Source organism: Hemiscyllium ocellatum, unplaced genomic scaffold (genome assembly GCF_020745735.1).
Source record: "Hemiscyllium ocellatum isolate sHemOce1 unplaced genomic scaffold, sHemOce1.pat.X.cur. scaffold_932_pat_ctg1, whole genome shotgun sequence".
In the NCBI taxonomy this organism is placed as follows: Eukaryota; Metazoa; Chordata; class Chondrichthyes; order Orectolobiformes; family Hemiscylliidae; genus Hemiscyllium; species Hemiscyllium ocellatum.
The window spans coordinates 132128-154243 of NW_026869315.1; the positions used below are offsets into that span (position 1 = coordinate 132128).

The 22116-nt window shown below is 46.8% G+C and overlaps 1 protein-coding gene across 1 annotated transcript; it reads right to left on the reverse strand.

Annotated features, from left to right (window-relative positions):
- Nucleotides 1-3901: 3901 nt before the first annotated feature.
- LOC132814807 (probable voltage-dependent R-type calcium channel subunit alpha-1E) lies at nt 3902-21903 on the reverse strand (the record flags this gene model as incomplete). The annotated part of the gene is made up of 6 exons (XM_060823592.1): nt 3902-3964; nt 6415-6511; nt 8287-8414; nt 9204-9345; nt 21637-21728; nt 21838-21903. Coding segments are annotated over 6 exons (588 nt in total), but the record flags the coding sequence as incomplete, so codon positions are not given.
- Between the last annotated feature and the right edge of the window lie 213 nt (nt 21904-22116).

The window sequence follows — 22116 nt, forward strand, 5'->3', positions numbered from 1 at the left end:
ACAGAGTAAAACTTCCCCAACACTATTCCCATCATACACGCCAACACTATCCCCATCAAATACTCCCAGATTGGGACAGAACAGGGTTAGATACAGAGTAGAACTTCCCCTGCACTATTCCCATCAAATATTCCCAGGACAGTGACAGAACAGGGTTAGATACAGAGTAAAGCTTCCCCAACACTGTTGTGTATATGGATTTTAGTAAGGCGTTCGATAAGGTTCCCCATGGTAGGCTAATGCTAAAACTTCGGAGGTATGGCATTGAGGATACATTAGAGGTTTGGATTAGGAATTGGCTGGAAGGAGACAGAGGGTCGTAGTTGATGGATTATGTTCATCTTGGAGCGCAGTTACTAGCGGTGTACCACAAGGATCTGTTGGGACCATTGCTTTTTGTTATCTTTATAAATGATCTAGAGGAAGGACTTGAAAGCTGGGTAAGCAAGTTTGCGGATGACACAAAAGTCGGTGGAGTTGTGGATAGTGAGGAAGGAAGTGGTAGGTTACAGCGGGATATAGATAAGTTGCAGAGCTGGGCGGAAATGTGGCAAATGGAATTCAATGTAGCTAAGTGCGAAGTCGTTCACTTTGGTAGGAATAACAAGATGATGGATTACTGGGCTAATGGTAGGCTACTTGGTAGTGTGGATGAGCAGAGGGATCTTGGTGTCCATGTACACAGATCTCTGAAAGTTGCCACCCAGGTAAATAGTGCTGTGAGGAAGGCATATGGTGTACTGGGCTTTATTGGCAGAGGAATTGAGTTCCGGAGTCCTGAGGTCATGTTGCAGTTGTATAAGACTCTGGTGCGGCCTCATCTGGAGTATTGTGTGCAGTTTTGGTCGCCATACTATAGGAAGGATGTGGAAGCTTTAGAACGAGTGCAGAGGAGGTTTACCAGGATGTTGCCTGGAATGGTAGGAAAATCTTATGAGGAAAGGCTGAGGCACTTGGGGCTGTTCTCATTGGAGAGAAGGTTTAGGGGAGATCTGATAGAAGTGTATAAGATGATTAGGGGTTTAGATAGGGTAGATACTAAGAACCTTTTACCGCTAATGGAGTCAGGTGTTACTAGGGGACATAGCTTTAAATTAAGGGTGGTAGGTATAGGACAGAGGTTAGGGGTAGATTCTTCACACAGCGGGTTGTGAGTTCATGGAATGCCCTGCCCGTATCAGTGGTGAACTCTCCTTCTTTATGGTCATTTAAGCGGGCATTGGATAGGCATTTGAAGTTATTGGGCTAGTATAGGTTAGGTAGGATTCGGTCGGCGCAACATCGAGGGCCGAAGGGCCTGTACTGCGCTGTATCCTTCTATGTTCTAACACTATTCCAATCAAATACTCCCAGGACAGGGACAAGCATGGGTTAGCTATAGAGTAAAGTTTTCTCTACACAGTCCCCATTAAACACTTCCAGGACAGGGACAGCACAGAATTAGATATAGAATAAGGGGGCTACACTTTTAAACGGAAAGTAAATTGAAAGTAAAGCCTTCTCTATAGTTTAGATTATATATTGTCATCAACAAACACTCCCAGGACAAGGACAAGGACAGTACGAGATTGGATGCAGAGTAAAGTTTCCTCTACACTGTCGTCATTAAAAATCTGGTATGAGGTTACTGTCTTGTCGGAGTGCTGGAATTATATTGTATTCTATCCCCAACACTAACATGACACACCCTGAGAAACATAAAAGTCGCAAAAACAAAGTAATAAGGAGGACTGAGTGACAGTTCCTGAATTTCAATATCCGACTGAGGACATTTAACTGTTAGACACAGACTCAAAACGAAGTTTAACTCAGACCTCCACTCAACCCCAGACAGAAACGCTGACAAAGATCCTTTCAGTCTCAGGCAGACACAGTTTGAGGTTTGTTTTTCTACCTTGTAAGCCACTTTCGAAGGACATTTCTTCCCCAGACCCAGCGGTGGTGACATGAGGGTCAACATTTGATACATGTCAGTGTAATGGATTCGGCCGCTTTGAATGGAGGGAAGGATGTGATAAGCATGAACAGGAAACAGAACAGGAAAGAGTTAATCACATCTATCTCAATCAGCAGAACAATCCTTTGTCATTAAACCAGCGAGTCATACAACACAGGAGGAGGCCATTGTGTCTTTACTAGCATTTCCAAAGAGCTTTCCAACTTGCTCTTGCCCCTAGCCCCTGAATTTTCATTTTGTTTTCATTTTTCAAGAATATCCTTTTTTTCTCCCCAGAGTTACTATGAGTCTGCTTACATCACCTTTTCAGGCAGCAGATCGTAATGTCTCGTGATCTTGCCCTTAGCCGTTTGATAGATTTTGCCAATGATCCAAAGTTTTCATACCATTTTTCCTCTCTTTGCAAAGTTCAGCTGTTGCATAAATGCGGTGGCATAATGCGGTTGGATTTGGTGACTGCTGTGGGATGATGGGTTACCGGTTCAAATCCCACCATACCAGCAGTGCCCAGCACAGCAAGCGTGAATCAGGGGAGGGACAAAGGGAGGCAGAAGAAGACATGCACTCCATGCATCTGGATTATGCATTTCTCCTCCATAAAGAAACAGTTTCTCATCTTTCCTTTCCCTTCACACTGATCCGTACCGCCAACTTAATATCTTAATCCTAACCAAGTGGCAAATTGCCATCAGCTCCATCCGTTATTCAAGAATTTGAGAGCATTGCAGAGTGCGAGAGTCTGTGCGGGATCAATTCCCGACCTGCTAGACTTCTCATGGATGGGTCAGTCATGGGCTGCTCATTCAGAATTCCCCGCGGCAGGCATTTTGCACTGCCAGATGCCCAGGCTCAGAAGGGTGCTGCTGTCAGGGTAGGACGTGACTGAGTGTGTATCAGTGTACGTGTGTGTGAGTGTGTGTGTGAGTGAATCTGTGTGTTTGTACATGCAAGTGTTTATGTGAGTGTGTCTGTCCCTCTGCGTATGTATCTGTGTGCATGTGTATCTGTGTGCATGTGTATCTGTGCGCACGTGTGTCTGTGTGCATGTGTACGTGATGCGTATATATCTATGCACATGTGAGTGTGTGTTGCAGGTGACAGTATATGCACTTGTGAGTGTGCATGTGTGTGCATGCAACAGAGTGTATATGCATGTGACAATGTGTGTGTGTCTGTGTGCATCTGCGCATGTAACAGTGTGTGTGCCTGTTTAATGCATGTGTGTGAGAATGTGTGTGTATCTGTGCATGTGTACATGTGAGGATGGGTGTGTTTGGCTGTGTGTATGTGCACACGAGTGTGTGCCTGGATACATGAGAGTCTGAGTGAGTGTGCACATGAGAGTGTCTCCAAATGTCATGAAAGTGAGAGTGTACATGTGTGCACACATGTCTGCATCTGTGTGGGTCTTTGGATGTGCACATGAAAGAGAATGTGTGTGAGAACGTGGCCCTGCAGGGGTGTGCCTGTATGTGGCTCATTCATTTTATCCCGACTTAGACACTAGAACTCTTCCAACACAGCCTGGCTGTCCTCCTGCATTCCACACTCTCTGACCCAGAGGTTGGGTCATACTCTGCTGCCTGCCTTCTGACTCACTCCAGCTTCTTGTTCACCCAGCAGTGCTCCAGGACCTGAACTGCCTATGGTCAAGCAGGACCTCAATTCTAAAGAAAAAAAATCACATTCTCATTTACTAATCCCTGCAGAGGCTTGTGTTCTGCAACTTGCTCCAGTCTCACAATTCCAAATGCAGTAGCACCTCGACTTACAAATGACCCCGTTCACGAACAAATCGGTTTGCGAACAGGATTACACATAAAATTTGGCTTCAACGTATGTATGAAATTCAAGGTACGAACGTCAAAAGCCCGTGTGCGACCATGTGATTTCATTGTCCTGCTTTGCTAAGCGCAAAAGCTCTCGGGCCCGGCGTGATCTCATTCAGTTCGTCTTTGGCGCGTGCGCTGTGAACATCGTTCGTTGCTCCGTCCAAGCATTCTTACGCTTTCCGAACAATGGGAAGAATTGATTCAGTTCGTGAACTTTTTGGATCGGGAACCGGGTCCCGGACGGATGAAGTTCGTAAGTCGGGGCGCTACTGTACCTCCACCACTGAAAGCTGTGTGGCCTGCAGTTGCTTATGCCCTAATCTCTGGTATTCCCTCAGGAATCTCTCTCTACCTTTGCCTTAAACCTTACCTCTTTAACAAAGCTTTCAGCCCTCATAACACTGAGTACGTGTTCAATTTCACAATGTATGGGACGTTTCATGAGAGGTGCTATATAATTCAAAGGAGTTGTGTGTTTTTGTGTAAGAGTGCTTGTGTCTTTGGGTGATATTTGGATGCATGAGTGTTACTGTGAAGATCAAAACTTAACAATGGGTATGGGCGGGGTGGGTGAGGGGGACAGTGGCTCAGTGGTTAGCACTGCTGCCTCACATTCCCAGGGACCCATGTACATGACATTCTCCCCCGAGTGCTCTGGTTTCCTCCCACAGGTGCAGGTCTGGTGAATTGGCCGTGCTAAATTGCCCATAATGCTAGGTGCCTGAGTCAGGGGTAAATATAGGGCAGGGGAATGGGTCTGGGTGGGTTACTCTTTGGAGGGTTGGCGTGGACTTGTTGGGCCGAAGGACCTGTTTCCACACTGTGGGGAATCTAATCTAATCCAATGAGTGTGACCTATCTTTTGATATGATTTTGCCTCAACATCCCATGTCCTTTGACTCCCCCAAAAAAAATCAAACATCTGAAGATATTTGAGTCTGGGGTAGGTAGATGTGAGATGCTGCCTAACCTGCTGGCTTTGACCAGCAACACATTTGCAGCTGGATCTCCAGCATCTGCAGACCTCATTTTTTACCCCTCTGGGAGTAGAGAATTCCAAAGATACACAATTCTCCAAGTGAATAAATGTACCCTCATCTCAGTCCTACATGGCTTGATTGCTTTTCCTGGAAGTGCAGCCCCACAGATACTCGAGCGGGGGCAACACCCCACCAGATCTATCCCCTCAATCTCCTTAAGAACCCTCTATATTTCAGTAAGATTGCCTCTCATTCTTCTAAACTCCAGGGAGGATCGACCTAGTCTCTGGTCACTGGACAACCTGCTCATTCCAGGGATAATCTAGTGAGGTTATTGGTACATGTGAATGCGTGAGTGTGTATTTAGTCTCAGTGTGCTTCTCCTGGATTTACACAAGTGAGTGTGAGTGTGCGTGTGTGAGAGAGTTTGATGGTGAGACTGTGTATGTGTGTGTGTGTGACTGCGTGAGCAAAAGAGTGGCTGTGTGTGAGAGAATGTGTGTGCACATGAGAGTGAGAGTGAGAATGAGTGAGAGAGAGCACATGTGTGGATCTCTGTGTGAGAGACAGAGTATGATTGCGTGTGTGGATGTGAGACAATGTGTAACCGTGCAAGAGACTGTATGACTATGTAAGGGAGACTGTGTGAAGTAGTGTGTGACTGTGTGCATGTGGGAGAGTGCGTGTGATTGTGTGTGAGAGTATGGACTGTGTCTGTATATATGTGTGTGTGTGTGTATGGACTGTGTGTCGTGTATGTGTGTGGATTGTGTGTGTACATGTGCGAGTGTACGTGTATGGACTGTGTGTCTGTGCGTGTGTACGGACTGTATGTTTGTGTGTGTGTATATGGACTGTATATGTGTATAGACTCTGTGTGCATGTGTGTGTGTATGGACTGTGTGTCTATATATGTGTGTGTATGTATGGACTGTGTGTATGTGTGTGTAAATGTGCATGTGTATGGACTGCGTGTGTGTGGACTATGTGTTTGTGTGTGTGTATGCGGACTGTGTTTGTGTATGGACTCTCTGTGCATGTGTGTGAATGGACTGTGTGCCTGTATATTTGTGCGTATATGTGTGTGCGTGTGTGTGTGTATGGACTGTGTGTCTGTGGATTGTGTGTGTATATGTGCATGTGTATGTGTATGGACTGTGTGTCCGGATTGTGTGTGTGTATATGGACTATGTATGTGTATAGACTGCGTGTGTGTGTATAGACTCTGTGTGTATGGATTCTGTGCGTGTGTGTGTATGGACTGTGTGTGTGCGTATGGACTGTGGGTCTGTGTGTGTTTTTCTGTGTGTGTGTATGAACTGTATGCTGTATGTGTGTCTGTGTGAGTGTGTGTGTGAGAGTGTGTGTGTGTGTGTGTGTGTGTGTGCGCGCACGCTGCTTGGGCAATTAAAGCCGGGCACCCGTACCAAGATGAAAACCCACTCAACCAAGTCAGGAGCTGGGCGACCCCCAGGAGGTTTCAGGTGGCTTCTGCCTGTGGCTTGGTTCTGTGCAGAAAGCAGTGCATTGTAAAGAGAAAGTTGGTTGCTGTAGACCTGAGATACTGTCTCTTTAAAGGAAGCCTGTCATTCCTCAGTCAGAGAGGGGCAACCACTGGGTGCGGCTAAGTCAATATAAAGCAAACCTTGCAGGCCACCCTACAAGGGCACTTCCTCCCCAGTCCCAGGGGAGGCGCGATCATACACACTATTGTGTACATGTCCTTATAATGAATCCTTCCACTACAAAGAAAGCAGATTTGATTAGACAACAACAACAACACAGAACAGACAAGTTTCTATTGCTGAGTGAGGAGAGCTCATTGCCAGTTCTGTGGGTGGTGGCTTTGTGTTCCTCTTCAGCTCTGGGCGCCAACTGGCCCATTGACTGGCATCAGGCCCCTCCCGTCAAATGTGAATTAATCAAGAGGCAGTGTGTGTCTTCGGGGACACCAAAAGATTAAAATCTCTGGGAAGTTCTTGCATGCTGTTTCACATTGCTTTCCCGAGATCCACAAACATTCACATTCTGACTGAGGTACTCTGAATTGTCTCATTTCTCCAATTCTCCAGAAAGTACATTTGGATTTACCATGTCCCACACTTAGAAATCTGCTCTCGCTCTCTCGAGGACGGCAGAGGACAACAATGAGAGATCGTAGGCACGGTGGCACAGTGGTTAGCACTGCTGCCTCACAGCGCCACAAGCCCGGGTTCAATTCCCGCCTCAGGCGACTGACTGTGTGGAGTTTGCATATTCTCCACGTGTCTGCGTGGGTTTCCTCCGGGTGCTCCGGTTTCCTCCCACAGTCCAAAAAGATGTACAGGTCAGGTGAATTGGCCATGCTAAATTGCCCGTAGTGTTAGGTAAGGGGTAAATGTAGGGGAATGGGTTGGTTGTACTTCGGCGGGTCAGTGTGGACTTGTTGGGCCGAAGGGCCTGTTTCCACACTGTGAGTAATCTAATCTAATTGTCATGCTGAAACAGGAGTTATCTGGAACCTGAATTCAAGGTTGATTATGTACTGTCTGAAAAGGTGGAGGTGACTGGCCACCAGGGCTGTGTGTCTGACTCTGTCTCACTCCTTACACACTGTGTAACCAGCTTCATTACAAATAAGTGTCTTCACTTCAGCTACAAAACTGATACAAACAGGTCAGGACCTCTGGTAGATCACTGATGTTTCGAAACTCGAAGATAGATCTCGAAAGGTTTATTCCCCACATTGATTCAATAAAATATCTAATAACTTCATATCACATGCAAGAGACACACCAGACACTGTTAAGATAACCCTCAGAAAGAAAAGGGATAGAGACACCAGTCAATGCAAAGAGGACTGAGAGATACTGTTAAGTGTACAGATATCTCCCTGAGAGAGAGGGGATTGAGAGATGCCAGTCAGGAAGTGAGGAGAAGTGGGAGAGGGAGAGAGAGAGAGAGAGAGAGAGAGAGAGACAGCATGTTTGAGAGAATGACAGAGATAGAGCACAAGAGGGCAAGTGTGTGTGAGAGACAGAGAGAGGGGGAACTGAGAGACATCAGTTGGTGTACAGAAATCTCCCTGAGAGAGACAGGAGACTGACACACCAATCAGTGCACAGGTATCTCCCTGAGAGATGAAGGGGGCTCAGAGATACCAGTCAGAGTATAGATATCTCCCTGATATAGGGAGAGGGGGCTGAGAGACACCAGTCTGAATACAGATATGTCCCTGAGTGCATGGTACTGAGCAATCCTAAGTAACATACAAATATCTCTCATCATCAATTATGAGAGTCACTTGCCTTTTTATGTACATTGTAAATTATTTGTGGTGTAAGTCACTCTCCCTCTGGTCTGTTTTAGGGATCTCTCGTCAGTGAATACAGATTGTGTTTCTTGCATCCCTCGCTGAGACAGCCCTTTCTCCTAGCTGCTGACTAGTATCTGACGTTGAATTGGTTCCCTGGACTGTTGCATTGCTCAGTGTTGGTGAAAGAAGAAGCAGGGAGCAGATTGGGAATGAGACACATACCAGGCAGCGCGATCATACTCAGCCCAGACTCGCACAAACTCATCCAGATGGTGTGGGCCCAGGATTGACGAATCTCTGGTCAGGTACTCAAAGTTATCCATGATGACGGCCACAAACAGGTTCAGCATCTGGAAAGCAAAGGCAAACCCACTTTTTAATCGAGATGCCCAGAAGTGGGGTCAAAGTGCAGCAGGACAGTGAGGTGTCCAGGCCTTGATTTTCTTGGCGAAAGGCCCCCACAGAGACTCCCCTAAGTGCTGACCCGAGCTCAGGGGCAGGGAGGCTTTGGGGACACCTTTGGGTCCAAGATTGGAGATGGTTGACATCCCTGATCACTGTGCTGCACTGGAACCAGAGCTTTGAGCTCTCGGGGAGGGTAGTGGGGGTGGGGAAGAGTGGGGGTCAGAAAGCCAACATCAGGTCTTGTGGGGGAACTGAGGGCTGGATGTCTGGGAAAATCCAAACGACGGGAAGTCTGTGATTTTTCCGTCAGCTTTCAATCTCCCTCAGCCAGCCCCAGCATGGCTTGCGGGAGCCCATTTGTACACAGCAAGATCCCAGAAAAGGCAACTTGGCGTCATCAGGGGTCAGTCATTTTTCACAACGTTTGTTGAGTGGTAAAGGCGGGGCAAGGCTTCAGGAAGTCCTGCCAGTTCTCGTGCCTCGGGATATTTTGCTTTTCTCCGGGATAAGCCAACTGGTGTCAGTCGAGTTAAAAAGACAGCATTACACATTCAGGAGTATCGGCTTCTGAGTGGCCTCGAATCTGCAGCTACATGGTCCGGGACAGCACTGTTACCCACCAGGACTGTCCTGGAAGGGGGGTTGGGGGGGGGCGTGTTGCCTGGTTACAGAATGATTCTAACCGCATCTCCCTTCAGCAGGGTGTCAAAAATTCAACCTGATGCTCCACTTACGAGGAACGAGCACAGGAAAATGAAGGAGACGAAGTAGAAATAAGCAAAGTCGGTGCCACAGTGGTGATCCGAGGACTCCTCACATCTCTTCTCACTCAGGCAAGCCAGCATGATATCCTGCCATGACTCCCCCGTTGCACTCCTGCAATAAGAACACAGACTCCATCGGTCTGGGGCACACACGGGGCAACAGGAACACGCACCGGGCAATGGGAATGTGCACTGGGCAACGGGAACATGTGCTGGATAATGGGGACACAATGGGAAATGGGGACACATCGAGCAATAGGGACAAACACTGGACAATGAAGACGATGGAGCACTGGGGGGACAAAGCTAGATAGATGAATAAAAACAAATAGCAAACATTTCTGTAGTTATTTAAAAACAAAAAAGGCCAACAAAGTGATCAATGGACCTATACAGAAATTGGTCTGGGAATGAATAATGGTAAGTAAGAACAAGACAGTTGAATTGAATATATCAGTTGCAAAGGGGAACCAATGGATTTTCAGAAGGCATTTGATAAGGTGCCGTAGCAAAGGTTATGGTGCAAAAGCTCCTGGTATAGAGGGTTACATATTAGCGAGCTTTGAGAAGATTTGTAGCTCAGGTTGAGGTTCTGACTGGGAAGGTTCATTTCCAGATGTTTTGTCACCCTGCTGGGTGACATCTTCAGTGGGCCTCCAGGTGAAGCACTGTTGATGATTCCTGCTTTCTATTTATATGTTTGGATTGCTTTGGGTTGGTGATGTCATTTCCTGTGGGGACACCATTTCCTGCAGTGATGTCATATTGGCATGGATAGAAGACTGGCTCGCTAACAGAAAGCAGAGGGTAGATGTAAATGACATTTTTCAGTTTAGGAAGACATTATGAGTGCTGTAGTGCTGGAGCATCAATTTGATTTTACAATTAATGCAAATAACTTGGATGAATTTATCTTGCCAATATATTATCTTGGATGAATATAACTTGCCAAATTTGCGTTGTGAAAAGGACAAATGGAGGTTACAAAACGATATAGGTCACTGAACTGTCAAAGATGTGCCAAATGGAACGTAAGGTGGGAAAATGGGAAATTAGTAAGAACAAAGAAAGCATTATTTGGAGCGGCATGGTGGCACTTGGGGCGGCACGGTGGCACAGTGGTTAGCACTGCTGCCTCACAGCACCAGCGACCTGGGTTCAATTTCCGACTCAGGCGACTGACTGTGTGGAGTTTGCATGTTCTCCCCGTGTCTGCGTGGGTTTCCTCCGGGTGCTCCGGTTTCCTCCCACAGTCCAAAGATGTGCAGGTCAGGTGAATTGGCCAAGTTAAATTGCCCGTAATGCTAGGTAAGGGGTAAATGTAGGGGTATGGGTGGGTTGCGCTTCGGCAGGTCGGTGTGGACTTGTTGGGCCAAAGGGCCTGTTTCCATACTGTAAGTAATCTAATCTAATCTCAAAGGAAAGAGATTTAAGAGCTCTGTGATGCAAGGGGAGCTGCTCATCTTGGTGGTATGAATTGAAAATGTTAGTTTGCAGGTACAGCAAGTAATTAGGAAATCTCATAGAAAGTTATCATTTATTGTGAGAAGAATGTAATACAAAATTTGGGAGATTATACCTCAGTTATATAGCCACAGGGAGAACTCTGTACAGTACTGGTCTCCTTATTTCAAGAATAATATCAATGCATTGGAAGCAGTTAAGAGAAGGTTTACCGGACTATTGTCAGGAAAGGCAGCATCCAAGGAGCAGGAGAATCTTCAGAAAGGCTCATGCCCGAAATGTCGATTCTCCTGCTCCTTGGATGCTGCCTGACCTGCTGCGCTTTTCCAGCAACACATTTTCAGCCCTGATCTCCAGCATCTGCAGCCCTCACTTTTTCCTTTTGTCAGGAAAGGCAACATTTTACACTTTTCACTATCTTGATTTAGATTCGATTCCCTACAGTGTGGAAACAGGCCCTTTGGCCCAACAAGTCCACACCGACCCTCCGAAGAGTAACCCACCCAGACCAGACCTATGTTTACCCCTGTCTAAGGCACCCAACACTACGGGTAATTTAGCATGGCCAATTCACCGGACCTGCACATCTTTGGACTGTGGGAGGAAACCGGAGCACCCAGAGAAAACCCACGCAGACACGGGGAGAATGTGCAAACTCTGCACTCTCAGTCGCTCAACGCTGGGATCGAACCCGGGTCCCTGGTGCAGTGAGACAACAGTGCTAACTACTGAGCCAGTGTGCCGCCCCGAATTTACAGAGTTATAGAGTCACACGTCATGGAAACAGACTGTTTTGCCCAACTAGTCCATGCCAACCATGTTCCCTAACTAAACTCGTCCTGCCTGCTTGCATTTAGCCCATCTCCCTCCAAACTTTTCCTATTCATGTACTTATCCAAACATTTTTTTAAATGTTGTAACTGTACCTGCATCCACCACTTCATCTGAGAATTCATTCCACACACAAACTACTCTGTGTGCAATAAAGTTGTGTCTCATGTCCTTTTTATAACCTTCTCCACTCACTAGAAAAATATTACCCCCTAAGTTTGAACTCCCCAACCCTAGGGAGTCCCTCTGTCCCTATCTGTCCCTCATGATTTTATAAACCTCTAAAATGTCCCAACCTATTTTTATGAATCACATCCTCCATTCCCAGCAACAACCTGGTAAATCTTCTCGAGATCCTTTCCAATGTAATAATATCCTTCCTGTAGCAGGGTGATCAGAACTGCATACAGTACTCCAGAAGATGCCTCATCAATATTCTGTATATCCTCAACATGACTTCCAAATTTCTGTACTCAAAAGTCTGAGCAATGAAGGTCAGTGTTTTTAAGCACCCTGTCTACGTGTCATGCAGATTTCAAAGAATTATGTACGTGTTCACTGAGATGCAGCTTCATAGCACGGTTGATGGCACCTTCCATTGCTTTACTGATGACCAAGAGTAGATGTATGGGGCGGTAATTAGCTGGGTTATCTTGCTTTTGCGTACAGGACCGGGCAATGTCGGCTTCTTTTGAGGGAGCCATGTGGATTTTTTTTGACAATCAGCAATGGTCATTAGTCATGAGTCAGTTTTCACTGATGCTCAGTTCAGGTTCCACCAGGGCCACTCAGTTTCTGAGCACAGTTCCACATTTGCAGAAAAGACCAGATGCGAGGAGAGACTGGAATCAATGGGTATCAGAAGCAAACTTTGTGCTGGTTTGAGTCCTAACAGGTACATAGGAAGATGGTAGTGGTTGTTGGAGGTCAGTCATTTCAGTTCTTGACATCTATCGCGGAGTTCCTCAGCAATAGGATCCTAGGCCCAGCCTTCTTCCCTCCATCATAAGGTCAGAAATAGGGATGTTTGTCGACCATTGCACAATGAATAAAAACAATGAGCGAGTCTGGTTCTTGTACCAAGCTGTGTTAATATCAGTCAGAGTTGGAATCATCAGGAAAGTTATTGATTCTTTAACTTCAAAACCAACTTTAGAGCATTGAGAGTTTTAACAAGTCACTGTAGCGAGTCGGCAAATCACCAACCGTAAGGTGCACCCTCTTGCTAGGTAAGAAGCTCACAATAACTCACTCAAATGTAATGAAACTAAGATGTGGCGTGGTGGCTCAATGGTTAGCACTGCTGCCTTACCGCACCAGGGACCCGGGTTCGATTCCAGCCTTGGGTAACTGTCTGTGTGGAGTTTGTATATTCTCCGCGTGTCTGCTTGGGTTTCCTCCCATATTCCAAAGATGTGCAGGTTAGGTGAATTAGCCATGCTAAATTGTCCATAGTGTTAGGTGGGTTTGTCAAGGAGTAAATGCTGTTCACGAGTCTGGGTGGGTTACTCTGTGGAGGGTCAGTGTAGCCCGAAGTGCTTCTTTCCATGCTGTAGGGAATCTAATCGTAAAAGGAAGTGTGCAAAACACACTCAGAAAAGGCAGAGCTAAAATCTGACTTGTACTTAGCAGGTTGACAGCGGCAGTGGTGGAATGGTAATGCCCATCGATGAGAATCCAGACCCCTTGGAATGTTGGTTCAAATCCCACCACTGTAGTGAGTGAAATCAAAATTTCAAGGAATAAATTCAATGGGTTTCAGAGCAAGGCTGAAGGCATTGCTGTAAAAAAGTACCAGTTTGTGAATGTCCTTCAGATGCTGATATAAGAGTCCAGTCCCACAGTAATATAGTTTACTCTGAGATGGCCTTGCAAGTCAAGTTGTATCAAGCTATGACTGAGTCATATAAGAAACCAAAAGGATCACCCAAACATTGGAAATCACCCTGTTACACCCTCCTTACTATCATCTGGGGACTAGTGCCGAAATTGGGAGAGTTGTCTCACAGACTACTCAAGCAACAGCCTGACAAAGTCATACTCACAGAATCATACCTTACACACAATGTCCCAGACACCACCATCATCATGCCCGGATATGTCCTGTCCCACCAGCGGTGATGGCTGAATGGTGTACAGGCAGGAGGGAGTTGCCCTGGGTCTACTCAACATTGACTCAGGACACCATGAAGTCTCATGGTTTCAGGTTAAACGTGGGCTGGGAAACCTCCTGCTGGTCACCACATACCATCCTCACTTGGCTGATGAATCAGTCTCTCCTCCGCGTTGAACAGCACTGGGAGGAAGCTCTGAGAGTGGTGAGGGCTCTGGGTGGGGTGTTTCAGTGTTCACCACCAAGAGTGGCTCGGCAGCAGCATTACTGATCGAGCCAGTCGGGTCCTAATGGACGTAGCTGCTCGACTGGATCTGCGACAGGTGGTGAGGGAACCATACCCGACCCCATCCTTACCAAATCGGCCAGCTGCAGACCCATCTGTCCGTGACACTGCTTCTTCATCGAGAGTGCCATCACAGAGGAGATTATCCATTGTGCTGTGTGGCACTATCACTGGGCTAACCGGGACAGACTTCAGGCAGATCTAGCAGCTCAAGACTGGGCATTAATGAGGTGCCGTGGATTATCAACAGCGGCAGACCTGTACCCCAGCACAACCTGCAATCTCAGGTAAATCCCCCCTCTCAACCATGATCATCAAGACAGAGGTGAAACCCTGGTCCAATGGAGAGGGCAGAAGGGCGCACCAGGAGCAGCATTAGGTATACCTGAAAATGAGCCATGAACCTGGTGAAGCTACCAAACAGCAGAAGCAGCAAGTGATAGACACAGCTATACAATCTCACAACCAACAGATCAGATCTAAGCTCTGCAGTCCTGCCACGTCCAGTTATGAATGGTAGTGGACAATTAAATAACTCACTAGATGAGGAGACTCCACAAATATCCCCATCCTCAATGATAGAAGAGCCCAGCATGACAGACACTAGTCTTCAGCCAATGTGATTCACTCCACGTGATATCAAAAACAAAATGGCTGTAGGCATTGTATACTGCAAAGGCTTTGGGCAATGCTGGTAATAGTACTGAAGACTTCAGAACTTGAGGTGCTTCAGAATCTGCTGCTCCTCCAACCAAGCTCTTCCAGCACGGCTCAACATTGGCGTCTCGCCAACAATGTGGAAAATTGCCCAGTCCTGTACACAAACGCAGGATCAATCCAACCCAGCCAATTACCGCCCCATATGTCTCCACTTAATCATCAGTAAAGCGATGGAAGGTGTCATCAACAGTGCTCCGAAGCTGCATCTGAGTACGTTTTCACTGATGCTCAGTTCAGGTTCCACTCAGTTCCTGAGCATAGTTCTAAATATGGACAAGCGACCAGATGTGAGGAGAGACTGGAATCGATGGGTATCAGGAGCAAACTCTTGCTGGTTGGAGTTATATATAGGTATATAGGAAGATGGTAGTGGTTGTTGTAGGTCAGTCATTTCAGCTCCCCACATCACTGTGGGAGTTCCTCAGGAATAGTATCTTAGACCCAGCCATCTTCCCTCCGTCGTAAGGTCAGAAATGGGGTGGTTTGCCGAAGATTGCACTATGTTCGGCACCATTCACAATTCAGATACTGACGTAGTCCATGTTCGAATGCAACAAGATCTGGACAATATCTAGGTTTGGGCTGATAACTGACAAACAACACTTGCACTGTACAAATAGCAGACAATTATAATTTCCAATGAGAGACAATCGAACCGCCTCTTGATGCTGGTGGGCTTTAGACTGACCAGAAACAAAAATGGACTCTCCATATAAATTTAAAAAGCAGGCCAGAAGCTAGAAAGTCTAGTGAGTAACTCAGTTCCTGACTCCCCAAAGCCTGTCCACAAGGCACAAGTTAGGAGTACGTAGGAATACGCCAGTGGGCTGAGAAGTGGTAGATGGAGTTTAATTCAGATAAATGAGGGGCGCTGCACTTTGGGAAAGCAAATCTTAGCAGCACTTATACACCTAATGGTAAGGTCCTAGGAAGTGTTGCTGAACAAAGAGACCTTGGAATGCAGGTTCATAGCTCCTTGAAAGTGGAGTTGCAGGAAGATAGGATAGTGAAGAAGGCCCGTTTGGTATGGTTTCCTTCATTGGTCAGAGTATTGAGTACAGGAGTTGGGAGGTAATGTTGCAGCTGTACAGGACATTGGTTAGGCCACTGTTGGAATATCGCTTGCAATTCTGGTCTCCTTCCTATCAGAAAGATGTTGTAAAATTTGAAAGGGTTCAGAAAAGATTTATGAGGATGTTGCCAGATTGGAGGATCTGAGCTATAGGGAGAAGCTGAACAGGCTGGGGCTGTTTTCCCTGGAGCGTCAGAGGCTGAGGGGTGACCTTATAGAGGTTTACAAAATTATGAGGGGCATGGATAGGGTAAATAGGCAAAGTCTTTTTCCTGGGGTCGGGGAGTCCAGAACTAGAGGGCATAGGTTTAGGGTGAGAGGGGAAAGGTATAAAAGAGACCTAAGGGGCAACTTTTTCATCCAGAGGGTGGTACGTGTTTAGAATGAGCAGCCAGAGGATGTGGTGGAGGCTGGTACAATTGCAACATTGAAGAGGCATTTGGATGGGTATATGAATAGGAAGGGTTTGGAGGGATATGGGCCAAGTGCTGGCAGGTGGGACTGGATTGGGTTGGGATATCTGGTCAGCATGGACGGGTTGGACTGAAGGGTCTGTTTCCATGCTGTACATCTTTCTGACTCTATAATTGTCTGGATGGGTGTAGCTCCAACAACACTCAAGAACCTTGGCACCATCTACGACAAGCAGCCGTTTGATTGGCATCACAGCCACCACATTCAACCTTCACTCACATCATCTCAGTGGCAGTAACTTATGCCATTTGCAGGATACACTGCAGCAATTCACTAAGGTTCCTTCCAAACCACGGTGGCACAGTGGTTAGCACTGCTGCCTCACAGCGCCAGAGATCTTGGTTCAACTCCCACCTCAGGCAACTGTCTGTGTGGAGTTTGCACATTCTCCCAGTGTCTGCGTGGGTTTCCTCCGGGTGCTCCGGTTTCCTCCCACAGTCCAAAAATGTGCAGGTTAGGTGAATTGGCCATGCTAAATTGCCCGTAGTGTTAGGAGTAAATGTAGGGGAATGGGTCTGGGTGGGTTGCGCTTTCGGCGGGTCGGTGTGGACTTGTTGGGCTGAAGGGCCTGTTTCCACATTGTAAGCAATCTAATCTAATCAAACCCATAACCACTTCTACTTAGAATGACAAACACATGGGAATGCCACCCTCTGCAAGATTCCCTCCAAGCCACTCACCGCCCTGACTTGGAAATAAACCACCATTTCTTCATCTTTGGTGGCTCAAAATCCTGGAATTCCCCTCCCTCAGGGCTTTATGGACCTATCGAGAGCACATGGACCGCAGCATTTCAGGAAGGCAGATGACCACCTACTGCACCAGGGCAACTAGGGACAGGCAATAAATGCTGAACCAGCCAGTGATGCCCAGCCCAGGGAGAAGGCTGGACAGATTATGGAAATCTAAAGCAAGGTTTTTGAGCTCAAACTGAACTCTCTTCACAGACGCATTCTTTCCGCGTTTTAGCTTCAATCACGAAGAATGGTTTTGCAGGAAATGAGGAACAAGGAATAACACCGACCTTGGAGTGTGTGAATAGATATACCTTTGCTCATTAGCTTCAGTTCAGTCTCATTCATTCCCATTCATTCCTGGAAGGCATTAGTGTTGGAAAGCTCACTGAGCCCAGCAGAACGGTTTTCTGTACAGGTCAGAGGGCAGTTAAGGTTCAACCACATTGATACACATAGGAGACACATAGGAGAGTGGACTGGGCAGCTTTCCTTCCTAATGAGCTACTGTTTCACTACAATCTGACAACACAAGCAGCTCTTTCTGTTCAGACCCGTTCAATTCTAAAATAAATGCATTAAAGAGACTTGTGTTTACGTCCTGCTTTTTATCACCAGTGCCATTATACTTTCTCGCCAATTAAATAGTTTAATATCTAATCGGTGAGAAATTCTAATAACACTGGTGATAAAAAGAAGGATGTAAACATAAGTCTTTTCAAGTATTTGAATGCTTCTAAAACGCCGCAGCCACGTTCTGACAGCAAACTGCCACAAACAATAGGTGCTGATAATCAGATTTGTGATGTTGGCTGAGGCACAGAGTTGAAAATGTGTTGCTGGAAAAGCGCAGCAGGTCAGGCAGCATCCAAGGACTTGCTGCGCTTTTCCAGCAACACATTTTCAGCTCTGATCTCCAGCATCTGCAGACCTCACTTTCTCCATGAGGCACAGAGTTGGTCAGGAAGCCTGGGGATAACCCTCCTGCGCTTCTTCAGACATTGACCATGGGATTGCCCTTACAGCCACTGGAGGGGGGGGGGCAGGTGGATGCTCCATCGGATGCCGCACCCACACGTTGGCGTCTTTGACCCTGCTGCAGTCCCTCAGCATTGCCCAGGGCGGGATGTTTGCCGGGTGCTCACTTTGAAGAGTGGGACGCGAACCCAGAGACCTTGGGAGTTAGAGGCAAGAGGTGGGGCTGGGTAAAGGAAGTCGAGAGGCTTTTGTGGAAAGAAATCCTGCCTTATGACAGCCCGCCGTTCATAAAAGCTATCCACAACAGGATCCTCAAAGGGCTGGAGCAGTACCGCCAAGGCTACCTGTACAAGATCCTGACAATCTGCTGGGAAAAGCTATGTACCACCACTAACATCCTTGCCCAGGTCAACATCCCCAGCATTGAGGCAATGACCATTCCTGATTGACTACGATGGGCTGAACACGTCGTCTGCATGACTGACACAAGCCTCCCCAAGCAGGTGCTCTACTCCCAGCTTCAATATGGCAGGCAAGCCCCAGGTGGACAGAGGAAGTGGTTCAGGGATACCCTCAAGGGAGAGACCCTCATCTCATTTATATCTCCACTCTGCAGGCACCCTGCCTCTATTCCTGATGAAGGGCTTTTGCCCAAAACATGGATTTTCCTGCTCCTCGGATGCTGCCTGACCTGCTGTGCTTTTCCAGCACTACTCTAATCTAGACTCTGGTTTCTAGCATCTGCAGTCCTTGTTTTTACCTAGAGAGAAAGAGAGAGAGAGAGAGAGAGAGAAAGAGAGAAAGAAATAATGTGTGTGTGTGTGTGTGTATATGTGTGTGTGTGTGTGTGTTGTGTGTGTGTGTGCGTGTGTGTGTGTGTGTTGTTGTGTGTGTGTGTGTGTGTGTGTGTGTGTGTGTGTGTGTGTAAGTAAATATTTGGAGTTCTGAAGGGTGTGTAGCTCAAGTCATGTATTGGTAGTTAAGATACTGTTTTTATTTTCTCTCTGCTCTTGTTAAAGTTAAGTGTGTTTCCGTAACTGGAGTTATTTTCTGATCCAGGTGAAACCTGGTGTGAATTGGTTTTGGCCTGATCGTCAAACAGTCAGGAAAACGGCGATTCTGAAGGATTAACGGGACAGCTTGGGAACAGTGTGGCTCCATTACTGACGCACTCCCCAACTTGTTTGAAACACACCACTGAACCATGACTGACACAGCTAACAGAAAGATTTGGTTTTCTTCGAACGCGACTCATTTTTTTAACGATAAGTGTGTGACATGTCCGAGGTCAGCATGGAATGCACTGCCTGGAAGGAGGCAGCTTCAATTGAGGCATTCAAGATGGTGGATATAGGTTTGCTCACTGAGCTGGAAGGTTCATTTCCAGACGCTTCGTTACCCTACTGGGTAACGTCTTCAGTGGGCCTCAGGCGAAGCAATGCTGAAAATTCCAGCTTTCTATTTGTATGTTTGGGTTGGTGATGTCATTTTCTGTGGGGATGTCATTTCCGGTGGTGAAGTCACTTCCGGTTCCTTTTCTCAGGGGGTGGTAGCTGGGGTCTACCCCGATGTGTTTGTTGTTAGAGTTCCGGTTGGAATGCCAAGCTTCGAGGAATTCAGGGAATTCTAGGAAATCAACTTTCTGGCTCAGTGAGCAAATCTACATCCAAAACCTTAACCTGAGCTACAAATCTTCCCAGAATTCAAGAGGGTGGTTGAATGGTGTGACAGTAATGTGCCTTTAGCTCTTTGCTGTTTTTATTGGAGAGAAGTGTCACAGTGGTGCTGGTACATCGGCTGGCAAACCAGTGGGTAAACAGCTTTGAGCTTCCTGAGTTTTCCTTTAAATTCGACAGAAGAAGTATCAGTGGGTGGAGTCAGGCCCACACAGACCCAGGTTTTAGTTTTGTTTTCAGTGTTTGGAACTTGAAGCTGACAGATAAGGCTCTCTCTCTGCTGCAGCAGAAAGCTGGCATTGTCTCTTTGCTGCTAAATTGATTCATTTGGCATCTATTTCTCTTGGACTGGTGATAGCACGTAAGGAAAAAATTCTTTTTTTGCTGAATTTGCCTTTGCCAAGGGTGTGTTAACGGGATACGATTATATTGGGATAGTTGAAAATAAGTAGTTACATAACGTAAAGCCCTCGATAAGGTTCCCCACGAGAGGCTCATTCAGAAAGTTAGGGGTCATGGGAAACTTGGCTGTCTGGATACAGAATTGGCTGGCCGAAAGAAGACAGCGAGTGGTAGTGATAGGAAAATATTCCGCCTGGAGGTTGGTGAGCAGTGGTGTCCCACGGGGATCTGTTCTTGAGCCTCTGCTCTTTGTGGTTTTTATAAGTGACTTAGATGAAGTGGAAACATGCGTTAATAAGGTTGCTGATGACACAAAGGTCGGTGGTGTCAACGATAGTGTCAAGGGCTATTGGTAGGCTACAACAAGACACTGACTGGATGCAAAGCTGGGCTGAGAGGTAGCAGATGGACCTGGATAAATGTGAAGTGACTAATTTGGAAGATCAAATGTGAATGCTGAATACAGGGCTAAAGACAGGATTCTTGGCAGTGTGGTGGATCAGTGGGATCTTGGGGTCCACATATATATAGAACCCTCAAAGTTTCCACCCAAGTTGAGAGGTTTGTAAGAAGGTGCATGGTGTTTTGGCTTTCATTAACAGGGGAATTGAGTTTAAGAGTTGTGAGGTTATGCTGCAGCTCTATGGAGCCCTGGTTAGACCACACTTGGAATACTATGTTCAGTTCTTGTCGCCTCATTATAGGAAGGATGTAGATGTTTTAGAGGGGAGGCAGAGGAGATTTACCAGGATGCTGCCTGGACTAGAGGGCATGTCTTATGAAGAGAGGTTGAGTGAGCTGGGGCTTTTCACACTGGGGAGAAGGAAGAGAGGGGACTTGATAGAGATGTACAAGGTACTGAGAGGCATAGACAGAGTAGATAGCCAGAGATTTTCCCCCAGGGCAGAAACGGCTGTCACGAGGGGTCATAAGTTTAAGGTGATTGGAGGAAGGTATAGGGGTGATGTCAGAGGTAGGTTCTTTAGGCAGAGAGTGGTGGGTGTGTGGAATATACTGTCAACGGTGGTGGTAGAGTAATTTAATCGATTGATGGACAAGCACTTGGGTCGCAGTAAATTGAGGGGTGTATAGGTTTGGTTGATTTTAGATTAAGAGACTGCTCAGCACAATATCCTGGGTTGCAGGACCTGTACTGTGCTGTATTGTTCTATGTTCTATATCAATAGAATTAAAGTTGTGTCAATTCTCATTTTCTTGTCTGCATTTTAACAGTGTTGTAAGAATAAAGCCCAGTGGTGGACCAATTGAATCACATCTGGAATACAGTGCCTTAAGCTTGCCTTGAAATAAAATAGTTGGAGTTGAGGACATCTCATTGATATGTTTTAAGAGGTTATGAATTTTGTTCAGTTAGCACAAAATGGAAGGCAGGGAGAGACATGGAAATTGGCAGCAAGTAACAGCAGCAATGCTGGCAGGATGGGCTGAAGGGCTTGCAGAATAAGACTATGATTCTGTAACGGATGGTTTGTTTGGTTTCGTGGATAAATCTTTGAGACAGACTCTTGGTTTAGGGGCAACCCATTGCAGAGATGACATGATGAGCGGAACTTGTTGAAAAAACGTCGCCGCCGATTTCAAAGCATCCAACCGCACGAGACAACTTTCCCTGACAACTGAAGGGCAACGCACCTGAACAGGAGCATCAAAGCATTGAAGAAATTGTGGAAGTTGTTGTGTCGGTTGATGGGGGTGCTGTCATCCAGGCCGATGTTTCCGAAGAGCTGTGGGAAGTCCAGGAAGAGATTGAGGCAGCATGCAGAACACTGGCTAAGTGTAACTCTCACTGTCTGATTCACATGCTAACCCTTTCACTGTACTCAAGGCTCATACCTGCATCCCAATGATGGCATAGATGAAGAACAACATGGCGATCAGCAGGCAGACGTATGGGAGGGCCTGGGGAAGATAACGGAGAATCAACATGAACATTACAGCGAGCTCGACACTCCGCACGAGAGCACGGATACACCGCCCACCGCAGCACGGATACACCGCCCACCACAGCACGGACACACTGCCCCCCGCAGCACGGATACACCGCCCACCGCAGCACGGACACACTGCCCACCGCAGCACGGATACACCGCCCACCGCAGCACGGATACACCG